This window comes from Clinocottus analis, unplaced genomic scaffold (genome assembly GCF_023055335.1).
Source record: "Clinocottus analis isolate CAN_PGR_092001 unplaced genomic scaffold, fCliAna1.0.p SCAF_12, whole genome shotgun sequence".
Lineage (NCBI taxonomy): Eukaryota > Metazoa > Chordata > Actinopteri > Perciformes > Cottidae > Clinocottus > Clinocottus analis.
The window spans coordinates 392,215-413,775 of record NW_027175843.1 but is presented as its reverse complement, the minus strand read 5'-3'; the positions used below and the strand labels follow the sequence as shown (position 1 = coordinate 413,775).

At 46.8% G+C, this 21,561-nt stretch overlaps 3 protein-coding genes across 3 annotated transcripts; 2 read left to right on the top strand and 1 right to left on the bottom strand.

The window, feature by feature from the left end:
• Nucleotides 1-18: 18 nt before the first annotated feature.
• On the top strand, nucleotides 19-7,951 carry slc9a2 (solute carrier family 9 member 2). The gene is made up of 13 exons (XM_068571905.1): nucleotides 19-283; nucleotides 392-606; nucleotides 692-940; nucleotides 2,672-2,922; nucleotides 3,014-3,231; nucleotides 3,727-3,926; nucleotides 4,233-4,322; nucleotides 4,407-4,477; nucleotides 4,990-5,157; nucleotides 5,246-5,342; nucleotides 6,672-6,788; nucleotides 7,081-7,162; nucleotides 7,572-7,951. Exons 1-13 carry the CDS (start codon nucleotides 19-21, stop codon nucleotides 7,949-7,951), a joined length of 2,403 nt encoding a protein of 800 aa, XP_068428006.1.
• Nucleotides 7,952-8,487: 536 nt separating this feature from the next.
• Nucleotides 8,488-14,720, bottom strand: mfsd9 (major facilitator superfamily domain containing 9). The gene is made up of 6 exons (XM_068571906.1): nucleotides 14,591-14,720; nucleotides 13,349-13,436; nucleotides 12,718-12,761; nucleotides 11,465-11,594; nucleotides 10,577-10,786; nucleotides 8,488-10,502 (listed from the first exon to the last, which is right to left on the bottom strand). The coding sequence occupies exons 1-6, from the start codon at nucleotides 14,681-14,683 to the stop codon at nucleotides 9,700-9,702; spliced, it is 1,368 nt and encodes a 455-aa protein (XP_068428007.1). The 5' UTR covers nucleotides 14,684-14,720; the 3' UTR covers nucleotides 8,488-9,699.
• A 1,910-nt stretch (nucleotides 14,721-16,630) lies between these two features.
• tmem182a (transmembrane protein 182a) lies at nucleotides 16,631-21,326 on the top strand. The gene is made up of 5 exons (XM_068572607.1): nucleotides 16,631-16,998; nucleotides 18,322-18,445; nucleotides 19,028-19,126; nucleotides 19,201-19,338; nucleotides 19,987-21,326. The coding sequence occupies exons 1-5, from the start codon at nucleotides 16,840-16,842 to the stop codon at nucleotides 20,211-20,213; spliced, it is 747 nt and encodes a 248-aa protein (XP_068428708.1). The 5' UTR covers nucleotides 16,631-16,839; the 3' UTR covers nucleotides 20,214-21,326.
• The last annotated feature ends 235 nt before the right edge of the window (nucleotides 21,327-21,561 follow it).

The window sequence follows — 21,561 nt, the reverse complement described above, 5'->3', positions numbered from 1 at the left end:
GCTTTGCGTTGGTGCGCAATGGAGTCGAGCTGTCCGAGTCCAGCGGGAGTTCTGCTCATCCTTCTCGCGTGCTCGGGTCTCGTGCACGTCTCCAGAGGAGAGGTCCCTCCCAAGCCAACCGGCGGTGTCACGATCCTGCCGCCGGTGAACCCCGACAATGGCCCGCAGGCCTTTCCAGACGCGGAAAAGGCGAACCTGCCCGTGTTTACAATGGATTACCCTCGAATCCAGATCCCCTTTGAGATCACCATGTGGGTGCTGCTGGCTTCATTCGCAAAAATTGGTGAATAACAGTAACACATAATTCTAGTGATGGACTAATATCCACGCCTCTGATCATGGTGTGACCTTTTCAGGCGGCCATGTTCCTGAACCAAATCTCTTTCCTCAGGTTTCCATGTGTACAAACAGATCACCGTCTGGGTGCCGGAGTCCTGCCTCCTCATCACCATCGGCCTGATCGTAGGAGGCATCATGCACTCCGTCCACGAGGAGCCGCCTGCCGTGCTCAGCAGCAACGTCTTCTTCCTCTACATGCTGCCCCCGATCGTCCTGGACTCGGGCTACTTCATGCCCACCAGGCCTTTCTTCGAGAACATCGGCACGGTCCGTTGCCGACCGGCCGCAGTTCCCCTGAGCCGGATTCCAGGTCTTCTTCTCCAACGTGTGTGTTTCCTGTCTGTGTGTGCAGGTGCTGTGGTTCGCGGTGGTGGGCACGCTGTGGAACAGCATCGGCATCGGCATGTCCCTGTTCGCCATCTGCCAGATCGAGGCGTTCGGCGTGCAGGACATCAACCTCCAGGAGAACCTGCTGTTCGCCACCATCATCTCGGCCGTGGACCCCGTGGCCGTGCTGAGCGTGTTCGAGGACGTGTCCGTGAACGAGCAGCTCTACATCGTGGTGTTCGGAGAATGCCTCTTCAACGACGCCGTCACTGTGGTGAGTGGGCCGAGGCGGAGGCCTCACCGGGGGTCAGGGGTCAGGGTGTTGAGTCTTCACTCTAAACTGAGACTCTGCAACGCGTTGGTCCACTTTAAATTCCTCCTGCTGCTTGTGATGAAAACACAGAGAACAATGAGCAAGGTGTCGTTACAAACTGTTCTTGTTGTGTTAATGGAAGGCACTGGATCCACCTGGAGGCCCTGCAGGAGTCCAGCACGGGCCCTGCAGCTGGAGGGTTGAATAAAGGTTCATTGGGAAAGTGCAGCTGTTGTCAGAATCACACACTTATTGTTCCCCACATCAGGACTCCACCTACCATTCAGTGTGGATCCCTAATTCCTCGACCGCTGTTGTATGAAAATTGCAGATCCATTATTGTTTTGTTGAAGCTTTTCTCTTCTTTCTCTAACGGCTCGGCTCAGGTTTCGGGATACTGAACAGTTAGTTCCCTCCTTTCCGGGTTAGTGTGCCGGCATGAGGACATCATGTGTGTCTGTGCTCTGGCAAGATTGAACAGATAAAAACACTCAAAGCTGGAAGTGAAGTCATGTTGTGAGAGAGAAGAACCGGACGCCTGCAGGAAGAGCGGAGCCGCGGATGCTCGTTGGCTCAGATGCTGCCAAACCAGTTTGTGAGGTTCCTGTTGCTTTGGCTGTGAGGGAGGAGTTCACACACACACACACACACACACACACACACACACACACACACACACACACACACACACACACACACACAGGACATCGTCTGGAACTTTACTGAACTCGTGCTCAAGTTTCGCTCACACAGACACACACACACACACACCAACGCCTACGACGCCCTGCTCTGAGCGGTGGTGTTCCTTTTTGTTTAGTACACAGTGGCAGAGCTGATGCACAGCGTGAACACACACATTTCCAGCTCTGGGCTGCACGGAAGGCGTTTTGTTTTGCAGGATTGAACCCGTTCAACAATATGCAACGTTTGCCAAAAGTAAAGAAAAACTTCCGATAAGCACCGCGGCCTCTCGCCAGGGGAGAGCTGGTGACGCTCGTCGGGGTTAAGATGGCGGAGACGTCCAGTAGGATCCTGTTATTGAACATTGACGTCCCAGAGTTCATAGCTCCGCCCTGCAGATTGTGTCAGGATCTTTGAAAACCAGCAACGCTTGTTGCCTCGTGCCTCATTGTTGGCATGTTCCTCTCACTGCAATGCCCAGCTGTTACAGGACATACTGCTGCCTTCTAAAGGAACAAAGTCAAGTGTATTGGGGAACAAATGGAGACTGACAAGATGTGGAACTGGTCTGGTCTTTTCCTGGGTTGTGTTCGACCGCATTAAATGTGCTCTATGCAGCGTGTCATTTAAAATGCTTCAGTCTTCCACATACTTTACCGTTGTCTTTCTTTGAAGCCTCAGTCAGCGCAGTCAGACGGCTCCATGTGGACCTGAAGCAGCAGCTCTGGTTCTCTGTGAGAACATGAGGAAAAGGAACAAAGCCGCTTGTTGCCGCGTTCCCGTGACTCATTCCGGGCGCTTGTTGAAATGAGATTATCAAATCGCAAACAGCGCAGAGTAAATATTCCAACAAATCTCTGTTATCTGCAACTGTGTCGTGAGAGGCCGCAGCCCCTGACACCACCCGCGACCTCGCAGTGTGTGTGCACAGAGAGGACTGTGTGCGTCAACATGAGCGCTTCATGGTTGTGTGTGTGTGTGTGTGTGTGTGTGTGTGTGTGCTTTCAGGTGTTGTACAACATGTTCAACTTTGTGGCGGAGATGCCGGTGGTGGAGCCAGTGGACGTTTTCCTCGGCGTGGCGCGCTTCTTCGTGGTCGGGCTCGGCGGGATGGGCTTCGGCGTCCTGTTCGGCTTCACGGCCGCCTTCACCACGAGGTTCACGTCCAAGGTGCGAGAGATCGAGCCGCTCTTCATCTTCATGTACAGCTACCTGGCCTACCTGGTGGCCGAGCTCTTCGCCATCTCCTCCATCATGGCGTGAGTAGATCTGAACATCGCCCTGGTTTAGATATTTAAAAGGCAGACGGTCCGGTGCTGCATGGACGTCATGCGTGGTGTTTCCCTGCAGCATCGTGACCTGCGCGCTCACCATGAAGTACTACGTGGAGGAAAACGTCTCCCAGCGCTCCTGCACGACCATCCGCCACGTGGTGAAGATGCTGGGCTCCATCTCTGAGACCCTCATCTTCTTCTTCCTCGGCGTCGTGACCATAACGACGGAGCACGAGTGGAACTGGGGCTACATCCTGTTCACGCTGCTGTTCGCCTTCGTGTGGAGGGGCCTGGGTGAGGACGCCGTCTGGGGGTCCTGTTGCATCAGGACCGCAGGGTTAGCCCACGAAGCAAAGTGTTTACGACCCGGTCCATGTTTAGTGTGTGCCGCTCACACACTCAAGGACACACACACACACTTTGATTGGCTTCATTGCAATGAAGGCGAGGAGGAAGGAGACTGCTAATCAGCAGTGTCAGATTTAAAATATAATAAAGAAAATGCATTCCACTGCTTTGACGAGCATTAAGAACATTTCAGTAAAGAACATTGACTACAAGAAAACTCTTTTACTGTTCATCTAAAATATCAAAACATTTAAAAAGCTTTTGGCTTTGTGATGCAACAACAACAACAACAACAACAACAACAACAACACTAGACGGCAGCTGAACAGTTTTCCATCCTCTTCATAATAAATCGCTCTTGTGTACAAAAACACAACATTGATGCAGATTAATAATCTAAGTATCATCCTGACGCCGCTCTTCTTTCCGTCTTTGCTTCAGGCGTCCTGGTGCTGACTCAGATCATTAACCCTTTCCGCACCATCCCGTTTAACTTGAAAGATCAATTTGGTCTGGCCTACGGTGGCCTGCGAGGTGCAATTTCGTTCGCCTTGGTCTTCACTCTTCCTGATAACATCGGCCGCAAGCAGCTCTTCATCACTGCCACCATCGCTGTCATCCTCTTCACGGTCTTCCTCCAGGTGAGAGGAGACACTCCAGACCTTTCACGCCGGCTTCTTTTGAACTTTTCTTGGTATTGAATCAAATGCTTTCAGTCAGAGAGAATCTTTTCACGACATTATCCAGAATTAATTTCATTATCTATCATTTTTTTGTGGGTTTTGCATATAATTATCTCGCACTGCAGCTCAATTTCTGATTAAAATAATGTCTAACAGGCAGTTTTGCTGCTGCAGTCCGGCCTCTTGGTTCTTTATCTTTTAATGTCTTTAGCGCTCCATCTCCTGACAGATTGTAAAAGTCCTGGTTCTCTTCCTCCCCCTCAGGGCATCAGCATCCGGCCTTTGATTGAGTTCATCAACGTCCGCAGAACCAACCGCAACCTCGACACCATCAACGTGGAGGTTCACTGCCGGGTGCGCTGCTCATTGCCGTCAATGTGTTTCGCTGCGTGTTTTATTGTCATTATTCAGCGTTAACGGCTCTCTTGTGGCCCTCAGCTCATGGAGCACACCATGGCCGGCTTGGAGGACCTCTGTGGCCAGTGGAGCCACTTCTACTGGAAGGACAAGTAAGAACCTCCTCTGTCACGACGTGAAGGACTCGTTGCTTCGTCACGCTGGAGGGGAAGAATCAGCTGTGAAACTGGAAGAGCGACGGCGGTTTCAGTTTCCCGGCTCTCCGTTTCCTCCTCTGCTGTGAACAATAGCGTCAAACAAAACACAGACTGTGTGAACGTTGACGGCTCGTCAGACTTTGGTGTCGAGTTGCTTCTGCTTTTCTTCTTAAAGCTCTGAAATGTTTTACTTGACTTTTCTTTGACGCTTTGGTGCATGGTACTCTCCTGCAGTAACTAATAACTTCATATTTATTCATCTATTTTTGTGAAAACCCTAATTTAGAGTTGAAATGGGTTCATGTTCACACTGTAGTCAGAATGAATTGGACATTTCTCTCCAGCAGAGTTTGTGGTTTACGACGACAACTAAAAATTGCCAATAACACGAACGTGTTGACTTATTCTTTAACCGCCATTAACTGTCCATCTTAATATATTTAACGATAACTTTCTTTCTGTTTCAGGTTCATGAAGTTCAACAATCGAGTCCTGCGGAAGATCCTGATCCGGGACAACCGGGCCGAGTCCAGCATCGTGGCGCTTTACAAGAAGCTGGAACTGCAGAACGCCATGGAGATCCTGGACACCGTGTCCGGAGACGTCAGCGCCGCTCCGTCCATCGTCTCGCTGTCGTACGGCGCTCTCGTATCACCATGTTTCCATCACAACACCTCGTCTCTGCAGTTCAGAGAGAAAACTTCTTCTCTCTTCTGTCTCCAGTGAGGAGAAGATGAAACCCAGGAAGAAGTTCCCGGCTCCGGACCTGAAGCACATGCACGACCTCCTGTCCAAGAACATGTACCGGATCCGGCAGCGGGTGAGACATCCCATAATCCTGCAGGAAAACTCGCCATTTGACTTTTCTCCCTTTTTCTGTCTAGTCTTGTTTTGCCTCAGTGGTGGAAAGTAACTCGTATTTAAATATACATTTCAGTACAGTTCTGAGATATTTGTACTTTACTATATTTATCTTATACTTCTACTTTTCAGAGTTAAATATTGCATTATTGTTTTTACTACTCCATACACCTGGCAGCAAATGATACGCTTATTGAATATAAAGTGCATTGTTGTTACTCTGACTAGATCTTTAACACTTTTTAGATTTCACATTTCACAAAGAGACATTTCTCCTGTATTTATTTTAACATGGTTCATTCTTATTAGGTCTTAAAAAGGTCAAATAATTTAATATTTTATAAAAACAGCAAATAGTAGAAGAAAGGTTCCACACAAATGAATGCAAATTCTGCATTTGACTAAACTGGTGATCAGGATATTAAGTAGTACAAAAGTAATTTCTGCAAAACGAGTACATTTCTTCTTCACATAATACTCAAGCAAGTTTTCCAGAGTTGCATTAATGGAGGACTTGTTCCACATGCAGGAGTCCTGACATCCTTTGTTCTAGTTACATGAAAAGGAAGTCTTATGTAAAATCTTATTTTCATCTCCTTTTGACAAACTCCTGTGACGCCTTCACCAAACACACCATGTGTTCACCCGCAGGACCGAAAGCCAGAGCTGCTTTGCCTAAACACACACACACACACACACACACACACACACACACACACACACACACACACACACACACTGTGACCTGCAGCACTGTTTCCATTAGCGATGACATCACCCACAGAGACGCTCTAATGTGTGGACATGAACATGCAGCTTCTGCTCTTATCTGCTTGTCTTCAGAGCTCCGTGCTGGAATTTAACATTTATATTTATTAGACGTGTTATTAGATGAACGTTCAAACTGATGTTGATCTCTTGTTGTCTTGTTGTTGACATGAGACTGTTCTCAGTGTTCTCAGTGTTTGCTTTGGGCCGAGCTGCTGCTCAGCTCGGTGTTATCTGTCTCCAGAGAACAGAGGTCAAACAGAGACACGGACCCTTTCAGACCAGACGGGCGTGGTCTAGTTTTGGTTGAGTAATCCGAGCTTTAAAGAACGCCGGCTCCTCTGAGAGCGAGTTAACAGTGAAGTTTCCTTCACAGTAAATAATGGCGTCCTGGCTGATGTTTCACGTCTGGACACGTCCAGCATGCCAACATCTGAGAGCAGCAAGCCCTTCAGGTCTCAATCGGCTGTCTAGTAATAATAATAATAATGTATTTTGTACCTTTTGGTCTTGTAACCAGACGGTGGCGTACACGACGAAGCATGCCTTGCCCAACGACAGCCACAGCAGAGAGATCTTGATAAGACGCCACGCCAGCATCCGCCGCAGCATCCGACCGGGCAGCTTCCAGTCATCGGTAAGCAGGCGGCTCGTTTACTGAGGCTGGCGATGACTCGAGGTACTCGAGGTACTTGAGGTACTCGAGGTACTCGAGGTACTTGGTACTGCATTATGAGCCGGAGACAGTATGTTCTCAGTTCAAAGTGAGGACAGAACTGAACCTAAGCAGGTTAATTATCTCAGCGATGATGAAAAGTGTCCCAAATTAAACAAGTTTGTTTTCTATATTCCCATTACTGACTCTTTGTTCTCCTTTCTCTCTCTCTCTCTCTTTTCATTCTGCTTCGTTATTCCCATGTTGTCATCAGGTGGTTCCCAAATCCCACAAATACTTCTCTCTTCCTGCTGGGAAGAGTCTGGATTCAAAGTTCCCCCCCGTGAGGCCGACGGGTAAGCTTCAGAAAACACTTGAGGTCCCCACTGAGGGACCAATAAAGGATTATCTTCTCTTAGCTTTCCTCCATTTCAAGGTCTCTTGCATAGCTTTAAGGTGGGAACACTTATTGTAAACACAAGATTAGTTTTTTCTCAGAAACTGGAACTGGATCAGGTGTTTTTTTTAGCCAAGCTGGAGCTATGACCTTAACAAACATGCACATCCCTTCACAAGATGAATTTAAATTTAAGACTAAATATCAGCAAAACCGATGACATTCCCATGAGCCTCAGCTGTACTGTTAGCATGCACACGTTAGCATTTTAACACCGTTTGGCTGACCCGCCTGCAGCTCATTGAGGTTTAATACATTGAGGTTTCATCACTTCATGATTTCTTCCTCATCGCGTCGTCTCGTCCCAGATGAGGAAACCATGTCGGAGGTGGCGTTCCCCTCCAGACGCTCTCGGTTCGGCCAGCCCTCGCGCTCCTCCTCCAGAGCCATGATGCCTCTGCGCCGGCTGGACACGCTGACGGAGGTGCACGCCGTCAACATGGTGGACGAGAGCGCCGGGGAGGAACCGGACGGCGGCAGGTCGGGGCGTGGCGCCGCCGCCGCCGCCGCTCGTCCACACATTCCACTTCCTCACCGCCGCGTGGACGACAGACGGGGATCAGCTGGTGGCGTTGGAGGCGGGCCTCAGGAGGACGAGCAGCCGCCTCCGGGCTGGGCCGCCGAACCCAGAGACCACGCCGCCAGAAACCCTCTGCTCAGGCGGCCGCAGTGGAACCCCAAGATGTGAACGCGTCCCATCGAGAGAAGCTGCAGACGCCACAGACGCTGATCATGGACCTCATGGAGGGCGAGCCGTCCTCAGAGGAGTGACAGTGAAGCCTCGACGTGTCGGCTGCACAGAAGCACAGCGCACCTGGTGAAGCTCCTGTGAACGAGTGACTTCCTGCATGTTGTACCTGTGCAGGTGTTTCACTAACGGACGATTGTCAATACTTTATCTTGTAGGATTTTTAAAGACTGTAATTTAACACATTTCATTTTTAGTAATTATTTCTGTCTCCTTGGATGTAAATACTTTTGTGTGACAGTTGTACAATTGAGGGTACGAGTTGTTTTTTATATACAAGCCATATTAGTTCAACATGAGGAACTATTGCTGCGCAGTACAAAGTACTCTTGGGACTAACTGGAGGCCTTTTGTGTGTCTGTTACACTGATGGACCGCACACACTGGGCTCACTTTATTATTGTGTTCTTTATCTGTAATAAATGTTTTATGTTGTTGGAAGCGTTCTCAATCAAACTATGGACACGATGCAAGTTTATTAATGTGAAATGTAGAAGAAAGACCAGTTTATAAGACACATGACACATTTATCCTTCATTTACAACTCCAGACTTGCATACACACATTATTTCCTGTGAGTCTGGCATGGACTTCATGGATTAACTGACATCTTTGCAGAAATGTATGAAAGTCTCACTCTGAACAGGAGAAGCTTTAAACAGTGAAGCTCAGTTTGCAACTAAACAGACTGATCATTTAATCCTTCACCCACAAACTGAAGAAAGACAACAGTCAGTCTTTAGATTACTAAACGTCGTTCAGATTTGGATCTTTGGATCACTTCCTGTGTCACATGCAGGCTCAGGAGAACCTGCATGTCTCCATCCAGAACGACCTTCACAAAGTACCTGAGCTTCTCTGGAGGCTCAAAGAGACCGAAGCTTAGAGGAGGAGAACAGGTATGTTAAGACAGACGATGTGTTTTAAACATGACGGCATGAAAAAATATTCTAGTAGAAACCAAAAATACAAGTATGAGCCTGAAAAAGATGTTTTAAAAAAAACAAACAAAAGGAAAACATTCTGTTTATGAAACGTATCCTAATAAAAATGAACAAACCTGGAACAGTAAAATGAAGAACCAACGTTTGGTCGTGTACCACCGTGGGAACCGATCTGGACGTGGAGACGAGAGGCTTTGAGGTAAAACTTGCTAAATAACAGCGAGGCGGCCCGGCGGCTTGATCCCTCACAGCAACGAGGACGAGCTCATCATGATCTCAGCAATGCGGCCTGAAAGGTGATCGTCATGTATTTGGATGAATCAGAAGTTATTCTGATCTTTAGTGTCGTCAGCACGTTGACAATAACTTCAGGGACTTTGTGCTAAGTAGTGGTTAGAGAATGAAGTTAAAATTAAAGTCTGCGTTGTTTCCATGTCGCTTTAAGGAGCGTGAGCCGACACGAGGCCCACATGGTCCTGTCGGGTCAAACCTCATGACAGGACCACGCAGACTACACTTCTCAGCTGGAACTTCACCTCAGAGGCGTGCGTGAGTTTTCAAACAGCTTTTCCTGAGAGATCAGTGCTGGTGGTGTCGAGCCGTTCAGACCCTGAGACGCCGTCCCGTCCACAGAGACGACGGCCAGAGGTGTTCTCGCTGTTCATCGTCACACTGGCTGCCTTCAAAATAAGAGCGCTGCTCTGTGTGTGTAGATCTGGAAGGATCGTAAAGTCAGTCGGCCACTCAGAGTTGGGCTTTCCTCGTCGTCTCTTTCCTGTCCCACGTGGGGATCCTGATGAGCAGCAAACCCACGGCCGCGAGCGCCAAGACCACGCCCAGGCTGGCGGGGCCGCACGGGCTGAACTCCTGCGCCAGACCGGAGAGGAGAGGCGCCAGGACGCGGCCGACCGCCGTGACCGACTGCCCGGCTCCGATCAGCGTCCCGCTGGCCTGGGCCCCTCCCCTCTGCAGCTCCAGGTCCGTGATGCACGTCCGCCCGATGGTGGTGGAAATGGCGAAGAAGGTGGAGCTGAGCAGCACCTGCGACACGCTGGGCGCGGCCGCGTACAGGAAGATGAGCGAGCAGGTGAGGACTGTGGAGTGGAGCAGCAGAGCGGGCATGTTGCTCCCGTACAGCCGCGTGACGGGACCCACCAGGAACCCGGCCAGGGCCCCCAGGGTGCTGCTGTAGCTGATCAGGTAGCCCGTCACCTTCGGCTTGAGCGAGAAGCGCTCCTCCATCGCCAGAGCAAAGTTACTGTGGTAAAGCATGATGGCGACAGCCATCAGGAGGCGCATGAGGAAGAGGTCCCACATGTCCGAGGAGGCCAGCGTGGCGATCTTGGAGCCCACCGAGGACAGCTGCCTCCAGGCAGGCTGCAGCAGGGACACCTCCCACCACCTGAGATCCTGTTGGAGCCTCTCTGGACCTGTGGAGCCGGGCTCAGCATGCGAGCCATTGCGAACCGACTTACTGCAACCTTTGCTCGCGTCGTCGTCCTCGCGGTGAATTAACGCCTCGCTCCACGGGAGCATCTGCACCAGCCCTGCAAGAAAAAACACCGTCAGAGAAAGACTCCAAGTGCAGTGAAGCGGTCGTCTCCCTCCTCCGTCCACCCACCGGCGTTGGTGAGGAAGATGACGGCGCAGGTGAAGGAGGACGTATAAAAGCCGCCTTCACGCTCCGTGAGGTAGCCGCCCACCACGGGGCCCAGGATGAAGCCCACGCTGGAGGCCGCGTTGAAGTGTCCCATGACCAGAGGGCGCTCCGACTCGCTCACCAGGTCGGACAGCAGCGCTCTGCAGATGGACAGGGAGTGCTTGAACAGCCCTGAGACGGGAAACAGTCGACGCACAGTGAGAAGACGCAGCTGCAGGGCTCAGCATGAGCACGTGGTCACAGACGTCCTCATGCCGCGAGTCAGGACTTTATATATTCATTTGTTTACATATATATATTTATGTATGTATCTGTTATCCCTGTTCTTATTTATTGTCTTTTATTATTTTATTTTGTGTGTTTAGTTTAGTTTAGTAAGTGTGGGATGCTGCTACTACAACAAAAAATTTCTCCTTGGGGATTAATAAAGTACTTTTCATTCATTCATTCACTTTATTGTCCCCAAGAGCAAAGGAACAGAGAGCGACGGTGTTTTTAACAACTTGAATGAAGATTTGACATCTTCAGTTCATAACTTCATCAAATGAGTGTAAACTTTTCCCAAATTATTGAATTTAATCGTCTATTTATAACGTGAAAATACATATTGGTGCATTTAGCAACACAGTAAAAAAAACATGAAGGTCAAATCAATATTTCCATTTTTATCTATTGCAAAACTATTTGGAAAGACAGTTTTTATTCCTGTTTGACCGACACAGATGACACATGTTGACTTGTCGAGTATGAACAGCACAGATATTACTCACAACATTACCAATAAAGAGCTAAATGTTTGTATTATTTACTGGGTGACATGACAGCATGTCTTCCCGGTTCAGGACTCACCCACGGGGATGCGTGCCAGCACAAACAGAGCGATGCTGCTGGACATGCCGAGCAGCGCGTAGCCGACGGCGCTCAGCAGCAGGCAGGTGAGCAGCGAGGACTGCCGGCCAACCACGTCGCTCCAGCTCCCCTGCAGAGCAAACAGGAAATGACCATCAGCTGCTTCTGGGCGCGTCCCCACGGGCGGAGGACGACGCTGTCGGCTTTCCTCTACCCGACACGATAACTTTGTCTACTTCATCATTTGTTTTAGTTATTTGTCATTATATTCTGAATAATATCTTCCCTTTTACTTTTAGTTTCTTCCCTTTTACAGGGAAAAAAGGGAAGAAACCTTCATAGAGCAACAGAAGAGGATCCTCTACCAGGATGCACAGAAGCAACAGATGTCATGTGACCAGAAGGAGCAACGTAACAGAGTTACAGCTCACTACGTGAATATGAAACTATTCATCTGATGTGATAGATCTATGTTTAGCTCTATCACCAGATAGATCGAGGAAGGTTTGGATTGCATTAACGTTTAGTAAATACACTTAGTGGAAAGATTGTGAACCCTCTTATGAAACATCTGGACCGGTGGAGACGAGGCCTGAACTTCAAAAGGATTAATAACGAATCACAACACTGGACGTGAATGTGGAAACTAAAATGAAGCAGAAATCCCACAATCCTGAGCTCCTCTCAAGCAAGCAGCTTTTATTAGTCTCGCCCTGAATCTCTCTCTCTCTCTCTCTCTGTCACACACACACACACACACACTTGATGAAATAACGAAATTAGGACCAATTGAGTTTGCTGTGTTCGGTGCGGCCCGGTGGGATTATCACAGAGACCCAGCTGTTCATGTTTCCCTCCGTTCATCAGGATTCAGCCGGTCTGCACGCGGGAACCAACAGTCCACTCCTTATCTCTTTAATTTGTCGCATGACCCCTGAGAATTACACACATTTCAGGCTGCAGGAGAGAGCCGTGGACGGCTGGGAGTCTTGTGTCGGACGCCATGCGTATTGTAACGTGCTGTCGCTGCGTTCTTCTGGGTCTCGGTAACGTCTTAACAGGTTGGACGAGGTTTCAATCATCGAGGCTGTGATTGTTCCTCCATCGTTCACACAAAGGTTAAAGGACTGCTGCGTCCAGTCAGAGGGTGGGAGGATACGATATAGTGATATTTGGGATGCTAACTGTGAGCATGCCGTGTGTAGCAGGAGAGAGACAGAGACCAGTCAGAAAGAAAGAAAGTCAATACTTACAACTATTGTGCTGGAGAAGAGCTGTAGCATCCCATAAGTAGAGCCTGCAACAGGTCCACGTTTGGTTTAATGCAGTTAGAGCACACACAATAAAAGATACCAACAATTACAGCACAGGAACACAGGACATTATTGGTTATCTCACACACACACACACACACACTTTCATACAGTAAGTCAAATCTAACTGAAGCTTGGAGCACAATGTTTTTTTACATAATATTTATTTGCGCTGCATCAACTTATTATTTTCTGTCGTGGATTTATTTCCTCTCGATTACACATGTAATAATAATTTAACTATACGATTAATCACAACAACAAATGACTAGTTTTGGTCAAACAGCCTGAAGCGCTGATGGCGCGCTGCAACTGAAGAAGGAAATAGCAAATAGAACAAATAAACGGTTGTTTCAGCACCAGTATTTACAGTTGGAGACACATGTTTTAATCTGCGTCTTCATGACAATAATTCCCTGCAAAAGGCAAACAATTTGACACAGCTTTAGATTGTTTGCCGTGTTAACTCCGTCAAGGAGATAACTAGTCGGTCATAACACTTTTCAGAGCTCGTCAGCTCGCTGCCTTAACGTGCATACCTTTGGGTGTAACTTAACAAATGACTATTTACCTACAACCCCAGCCACGGTGGGGCTCGCTCCGAGGGCCTTCACGTGATGGCTCAGCTGCGGTATGATCATGCTCACGCCAAACAAGTCCTAAAGAAAAGCAGGAAGTGAGGGAGAAAGAAAGCAGAGGTGAGCTCAGAGCCAGCGGTTGTTATCAGGACTGTATCTCACACACACACATGTGGAGGGAAGGAAACACCTGAAAACCTGTCTAGTGATGAACGCAGAGGAACGCTGCAGCAGCCTGAGAATCGCATCACGTTGCTGTTAGAAGTGAAGCTCTTGCCAAACTCGTTATTGAAGTCACGAAGCGGTTCATGCAGAGTTCTGGCACTGCTCGTTACACTAACTGCTTAACTGTCAGAGGAATTACTGTCCTCAGCTGGTAATGTCTGCCAAAAGCCTGGATTATTGTCGTCACCTTGATCAGACGACCTTGAAAAACAGGCTGAAATGTAAAATGTGTCCTCTGAAGAATTACTGCAGATCAGCTGTTACAAAAATGTTAATTGAATAACTGCTATGCCTTCTGGCATGAGGTTTCAACATGTTTTAAACTCAAGGAAGTGCCAGTCCTCTTTGCAACACAGTTTACTGACAGTGACGAAACGAAGAGGAAACCCTGGATGTCAAACCAGCCTGCATGTAGAATACCTGCTCCCTTACACACCTGATGAGTTGAGGGCGATATATGTCCATGCATATAAGTGGTTTTGATTACATACATATCATTTATTGAAATTTGGGCAGAGAGTATGTTTGACGCATTTTTCCCAGCCCAATGTTAATCTATGTGATCTCTATGCTGGGTTTATAACCACTTTCCATTATTATTATAGCACACGATACATAAAGTCTCTTTCCATAGAAAGACGTTTTATGTTGCAGATAGAAAATACGACCAGTCGACATAACACAAATCCAGACAAACGTTGTCACAAACCATGCACTTTAACATGTAAACCTGTACTGCAGGTAAGAGTGACAGGTGTGAAGGGGCCTGTCACTAGTGCGAGGCTAAGATGTAGCTTAAAGGCAATATAATACACTGTCTTTGCTGCTTACGACATACATACAATCTCAATCCCCTGCAAACCCCTTGAGGAGAGTTGGTATAGTTTGAACATGAAGCTCATTTCTAATATCTTGATTGTGAAATGTGATTTTTTTTTTTTTACATTATACCTTTGAGTTATGAAAACACAGCCTCACTTCACTCCGTCAAGTCTCCGTTCGCTACTCACCATGAAGCCCACCACGTAGATGCATCGTATAATCCTCGTGCGTCCTCTTGGTTTCTGGAATAAGGGGCTGCATCTACACTTCTGGTCCTTCATCCTCCCGGTGTGACAGCGCGGCTGCAGCACAAGCGGAAGTTCATCCGCACGACCGTAAACGAGCCGAACGCAGCGCGCAGCTCGTCTGCCCGCCCGGCGGAGGAGCCACCGGCGGGAGGCGGAGGGACACGGCTCGGTTGTCAACGTCTTCCTGGATGTGGCAGGTGTGAAATATGGCGGATTTTTAAGAGGCAACAAACGTTCTGCGGTGACACAGACTTTTGCAGTCGTAGTTGATTTCTCGGGAGTTGACCTGCCGCGTTGTCTTCGTGTGAACACCCCTCAACTGCGCTGACAGTTGGTATCGCCCGACGCCCGCTGACGTCACATAACCGAACGGGTTCAAGCGTATTCATCAACAAATGAGCGAAATTCAGATTTTTATTTTTTTTACTTTTTTTTATTTTTTATATAACACGTTGTGATGAATTATAACCCAAATGTTGATCTGCATCTTTTGTAATATTTTGTATTTTTTTATTTTTAAAATTAAAAAAATTAACGTTGTGTGCGTGTGCGTGTGTGTGCGTGTGTGTGTGTGCGTGTGTATGTGTGTGTGTGTGTGTGCGTGTGTGTGCGTGTGTGTGTGTGTGTGTGTGTGCGTGTGTGTGTGTGTGTGTGTGTGTGTGTGTGTGTGTGTGTGTGTGTGTGTGTGTGTGTGTGTTTATAATCATATGTACAATATATGCAATATTGAAATACCAATGTGACTTGAATTTAGATTTTAGTTATTTTATTGTTAACATATACACAATATAGATTTTTATTATATTATTTTCAGCTGTAACATTTTGACTGACCGAGGTTCTTTTCTACCACCTACTGGACTAACTGGGAAACTCAACACATCATGAACCACACTGCAAAGATTTAATATATAGTAACGTCCTGCTATGGCTAATATTTCTGTTCTACAGCAAAACCACACATTGTATCATAAAGTAAAACAACTTTACTACGTTAGTACTTGTAATACTTTACTGTAGTTCATAAAGCATTTAAAGTAGTACAATCACTACCACAAATATAGTTTCATGTGTTTACAACAATATACAATATTTGAGTGCAATGCAGTTAAAACTAGGAAACGATAAATATATATATATATATATATATATATATATATATATATATATATATATATATATATATATATATATATATATATATATATATATATATATATATAAACCTATCACTCACACTTTTCACCACGTTGAACACACACACACTGCAGAGTGGAAAGCCTGCGTCACATCAGTGTGTAAATGTGTCGGTGTCTATATAGGTTTACTGCTAAATGTCCCCCTGAAGATGATATTAAACCAGAGATTCCCTTCAATTTACACTGCCTGTTTGTTTTACTGGCTGTTTGTTTTAATACCTTCAACACGTGTTGACGGCACTAGCTAAATAACCTTAAAGGCTAAATGTCTAAAAAGCTTTGCTTGTCAAGGCCATTCAAGTTGTACTGTTGTTATGATTCAAATTGACACGGTAATTTACAATTTATGTCATTTGTGTGCATAATAACTGTAAAATTGCAGTTTTTTCTGAGAAATCCTCCCAATGTGTTTTAGTATTATGTCTATAATGATTATTTTAACTGTTCATAAAGCCAGTGCTGTGATATAACTGACAATAAGTAAGGCTGCGTTTACTGTAATTTGTATCAGCCTCATTTACAGGAAATGAAAACTGCTGTGTGTTTACGTGCGGGTCATGTGGGTTGTGGGACATACTTTACTCTTCTTCTGTCCTTTCAGTCTCACCCTTCCCTCACATTCCCGTGCAGGCGATGGGTGTCCAGTTGCCTCCGGTTATTTCTGCGATGATCTCCTCCCTTCACACTCTGCAACTGCTGCACACACTCAGCCCCACGGCGGGGTTGTTGGGAGTCGAGCCCCAAAAATAGACCAGGGTGTGGGTGAGTGGGGGGGATGATGACTGCAGACCCCAGCACAGGAGTCATGTGCTCAACCTTGTCCTCCCATAACACAGACACAGGGCCAGGAGAGGAGTCAGGATCCGGTATCAGCATCACCGAGCTGGAGCGGACCAGCGGATGAACTGTACGAGGAGCTTCCTCCTCTGCGCTCACTGTCGTTGGAGAAGAAAGTCAGACTGAGCGCCAAGAGGCTGCTCTCTCCCGGACCATGAAGCTGAGCGTGGCCTTGTTTTTCGCCGGGCTCTTCGGGGCGCTGGCGGCCGTGTTCATCCTCCTCTCCTTTGGAACCGACTACTGGCTGTTGGCCTCGGAGAGCTGCCGGCCCGACCCGGAGGGCTCTGTGGGCCCGGGTGGGGTGACCATCCAGGTGTGTGTTGGACTTCACTTACTGTTTGTTGCCTCTTTCTCATCTTGAATATTAGTTATCATGATCATATTTGTAAACCCACCAACTAAAAGAAGGTCAACTGTTGGGCCACAGAGTGTAATTATATAGTATTCCTCTCTGAAACGTGTAAGGTCTAATGGTGGATATTTAAACCAGCATCAAAGTCACTTCTTCTATTTTAGAGACTGTGATCAGTTGCTTTAATGGTTCTTTCAGTGAAGGCCCTGCAGGGTGGAGCGGCATCCCTGCAGGCCGCTTCATGTAATCAGACACTGTTTAATGCAGTGTGTGTGTGCAGCTATGGGCTGATTGAGAAATAGCTTGAGCCCCTGTGATAGAGATACAGATTCCAGTAGTCCCAGTGGTACGAGCCTGTCTTAAATATCACCGACGAAAACATACCTCGCTCTTTATGGTGGGAACTGAAACTGGAACGGAGACATGATACCGCCACAATAAAACCAGAGTGGTAGCACTTAGTTTAAAACAATGTGAGTATTTGTTATGTTGAGTTAATAACTGACTAAAGTATTATTTGTAGTGCAGTAACATGAAAAAAAGTACAGGATTCTTCATCTTTAGTAGCATGGTTAGCATCCTGCAGCATTTGTCCTCAACTTTATTTAATCTACCATTCAATAAGTGATTTTCCCTTAAGTAATTTTGTTTAAATATATAGCCAAAAATGCTAAAACTATTCACTTATTTCATAGGAAAAAGGATGTCAGAAAAACATAACCATTTTTTGCAATCACATAAATACTTCATTAACCCCTCAGGTTTACCTCGCCTTCCTTTCGGGGTTCTTGACCTCCGGGTCGGGAACCTCTGTCCTTGTGTAACAAAGCTGATTTCAAAATAAAACTCTGATTAGATTGATGTGGACAGGTGGACATTGGAGGTCCAGCGTCGTCCCAGCCGGCTCGTTCTGCTGCCATCAGACGCGTTGGACGGACGTTACAGTTCAGGACTTTTGCTCTCGTGCAAAGAGAGCGACCGCCAGAGATACTTTCCTCCTGAATGGGAACACTCTTGGCCTGCGCCCGCTCAGCTCCGTACAACATGAGGTTGGAGCTGCTTGCTCAACTCGACCTTTGACCTGAGCGAGCAGCTGCTCTTTGCCTCTGCGGCGCCACACCTGCCTGCATGGCCCGGTGACAGCTTCCAGGCTTTAACCACATCAACACACACCGTGGAGATCCGTCCATGAAGCTGCACATACCAACCCTGTTCTGCAGACTTTGTTGAATCAGAATATATTGGGAAATAAATCATTATTCTATCTTTTCCTCCTTCGTTCAGCGTGGAGACGTGGTGGTGCAGGAGGGCCCTGGTGATGTCACTCTGTACCATGAAGGGTTTTTCTGGAGGTGTTCGTTTGGAGGTGACATGGAGGACAACGACCTGATGTGGAAGCTCTGGTTCAGTAAGTAACACATGCTCTCATGGTTGAACCTTGTGCTTGTTGTTGCCGCTGGCTTTACTGTCTCACTGTATATCTGTGAAGTATTGAAGTGAAGTATTGAAGTAGCTAGTCGCTCCCTCCAGCGTTAGCTTCTTCAGGATCACATGGCATCACTACGCAGAATAAATAAAAGCATTTTATTTCCTGTTATTCTGTGTATAAAACCTACTCGCTGCATTAATGATAGACACCCTCTCATGTGGCTGCTAGAGGAAGCGCCATGCGATGCTATCCTGGTCGTCTGTCAGGTGATAAGCAGTCCTTCATCTTCTGATGGGTCTTTGAATGGTGGCTCATTGTCAGAAACAGCCTCCAGCACTAAAGGCCTTGTGAGGGTCTGAGGAGCTTCACATGGTGGAAGAGAAGAGAGGAGGAAAGAATATACAAAAATACAAGACAAAGTCAATAGTATCACAACCTGTTCACACTATGGACACACTTTAGTCACATCTTAATCCATGAGAGACTTGTAACGCATAACCAACTGTGTTTGTTCACTATTAACATTACATTTAATTCATTTTCTGCGTTTCTTTATTCCAGCAAACCAGCCGCACTCGAAGGTTTGCGTGCACGCCTACCTCTTCCCCTTCCCCGTGTCGCACCAGAGCCACAACGCCACCGAGTACGACACGGCCATCAGTAAGTGTCTTCTCATCTGTGTGGATGTGTCTCTCTGAGTTTATGTTCCTCGGTGATGTGGTTGTGTGGTCCAGTCTACAGAGGCTTCTGGAGCATCTTCATGCTCATCGGTGTGGCCGCCGTGGTGCTCGGCGGGTTCTTCATCATCTGTGCGGCGCCGTTCTCCAGCCACCGCCTGTACAAGGCCGGAGGCGGCCTCTTCCTGGCTTCTGGTACGGAAATGTTGTTCATTTCAGTGGTGAAAAGTGACCAAGTACACCTGTTAAGTAGCACGTTGAGCTACTTGTAATTGACTTTTATTAAGATAGGAACTATTTAATGTTCAAATAAGGATTTTAGACAATAACAAGTTCATAGATCTGTGACACTGTTTAGTTTTGAACCAGTGGATCCTAAAACCTTTTGACTTGTGACACTTTCCAAAGCAGTGACCCTTTCTCACATCTCAGATATCTATGAGTTATTAATACTTCCACAGAGGAGACGCTTCCCCTGCAGACTCCTCAGATGGTTTACTTCACGTTAAAGTTCGCGGCCCGAAGAAGAAACAGTTAAATTTCACGGAAGAGAAAAGATTTGAGGATAGTCAAACGTTCACAGATGCATCATGAGACCGTTTGTAATCCAGCACATCCTGAGTCACTGATGCAGGCGTATTAACAACCTAATAATCTCATATAATCCCTCACACGGGCCTCTTTCAGCAGAACATCGTATCCAGCTGACGATACTGTGTTTCTCCTGAAGTGAGACGTTGAGGACAAGATGTACTGACATGAAGGAACTGATTCAATATGTATTCATGCTTTTGGATCCTTTGGTTCATGCTCCTCTCTGCCTCGGTGCCGCCCTGTCTCCAGGTCTTTTCCTGCTCTGCGTGGTGGTGATGTACGTGCTGTGGGTGCAGGTGCTGGATGTGGTGGACGTCTACGTGGACCACCAGCGCTCTGCGCTGTGTCCAGACTTCCAGCTGTCCCTCCACTACGGGCTGTCCTTCATGTTCGCGCCCGTCGGCATCTTCTTCTGCTTCCTGGCCGGCCTCCTCTTCCTCCTCATCGGCCGAACCGTCCAGATTAACTGCCGCTGACTCGGAGCAGCCGCGGGTTAGAGGGAGCTTGAGATGGTTGTTTTGAGTCTGTTGGATGAAATCATTGCAACCACTGAGTTTAGAAATGACATCACAACCTTCTACTAGAGCGACGTCGCAGCACATCCAGCTCTGTGCTCTCCTCATGAAGCCTGCAGCGGCAGCTTAAATACCTGCGTGTTGCTGTTTGAATCATTGGGTTATGAGTGTGTGCTCCACAGGAATCCAATGTTATCAATGCTGCTGTTAAATGGAGCATTTGTTGGTTTGCTTGAGTAAAAGATGTTTCCTGGTTGAACAAGTTATTCTAATATATCTTACATGTAGCGTTAAAAGGAGCAAAAGGCTCATAAGTGGCGAGATGCTTTTTTATATTCTGCATTTACAGTAATGTGTGCTTTTGTTCAAAGACACCTGGCAGAAGCTTTTGTGTGCAGCTTGAGTCAAGTTAAAGGGGAAAGCTGACGATATTCTACATTTCTGTTGTGCACGATTCCTGTGAAAAGACCAAATCCAAACTTCTTTGGCACTCGTCTCCAAGCTCAATAATGAATATTGTAGACATTTAAAAACTGATGAAATGTTCAAACAATAGTCCTCCAACATCTTTGGCGCTTCTCTCTCCAACAGGATAGCACATAGTAAGGGGACTATTTTCATCTGCAGCCTGAACTGGTTTCATATTCTGGTGTTTACAGGACAGCATATCTCAGTGTTCAGCGCACCCCGCTGTGTCAATGAAGAAAGACCTCCACACACATTACCATACTCCTGCAATGGGAAAAAAACACTCCCATTTGTTTGTATTGTTTTAAATAACAAAGTCCATCGTAAGAAAGGAACATGTCAAAGGCCTTTTGGGGGGATTTTTAAAAAAAAACTGCAACTGCACTGTTTATTTTATTTTTTACTGTTTAACCGGTTTCTGTGTTCACAGCTTATTAATGTTTGAAGCTTTATTTATTTTCATGTGTTATGTTTATCTGTTGGGTTTCTGTCTTCTGTTTCTTCTCAACGTGTTGTGAGATTCTGACATTTTACTCCACATCCGTCCAGATATTTGTTTGTTTTTCTGTTTTCTCTTTGCTAATAAAAAGGATGAGACGAAGCTTTGACGTAAGAACATTTATACTTTTTGTCATTGAGCCAAGGATTGTGAAAGGACGTGTGCTTCAGATCCATCCAGATAAATAGTAGATGTTATTTCAGAGAAACACCGTTTCAGTCAAAGGACCATCGATATTTAGACATCACTAAGTGAGACGAAGCAATAACCGATTAAAGGGACTTTTACACATGAAATTAATTCATTATTGTGGGATATTGTCCTCCCATTAGAGGTTTTCCT

Excerpts from the sequence above, each read along its gene's own strand:
- slc9a2 (XM_068571905.1), top strand. The coding sequence starts at position 19 with ATGGAGTCGAGCTGTCCGAGTCCAGCGGGAGTTCTGCTCATCCTTCTC. Across the intron at positions 2,923-3,013 it reads GCCATCTCCTCCATCATGGC|CATCGTGACCTGCGCGCTCA; the intron begins GTGAGTAGATCT and ends GTTTCCCTGCAG. Across the intron at positions 3,232-3,726 it reads CTTCGTGTGGAGGGGCCTGG|GCGTCCTGGTGCTGACTCAG; the intron begins GTGAGGACGCCG and ends TCTTTGCTTCAG.
- mfsd9 (XM_068571906.1), bottom strand. The coding sequence starts at position 14,683 with ATGAAGGACCAGAAGTGTAGATGCAGCCCCTTATTCCAGAAACCAAGA. Across the intron at positions 11,595-12,717 it reads TCTTCTCCAGCACAATAGTT|GGGAGCTGGAGCGACGTGGT; the intron begins GTAAGTATTGAC and ends TTTGCTCTGCAG. Across the intron at positions 10,787-11,464 it reads GCTGGCACGCATCCCCGTGG|GGCTGTTCAAGCACTCCCTG; the intron begins GTGAGTCCTGAA and ends TTCCCGTCTCAG.
- tmem182a (XM_068572607.1), top strand. The coding sequence starts at position 16,840 with ATGAAGCTGAGCGTGGCCTTGTTTTTCGCCGGGCTCTTCGGGGCGCTG. Across the intron at positions 19,127-19,200 it reads CGAGTACGACACGGCCATCA|TCTACAGAGGCTTCTGGAGC; the intron begins GTAAGTGTCTTC and ends TGTGTGGTCCAG. Across the intron at positions 19,339-19,986 it reads CGGCCTCTTCCTGGCTTCTG|GTCTTTTCCTGCTCTGCGTG; the intron begins GTACGGAAATGT and ends CCCTGTCTCCAG.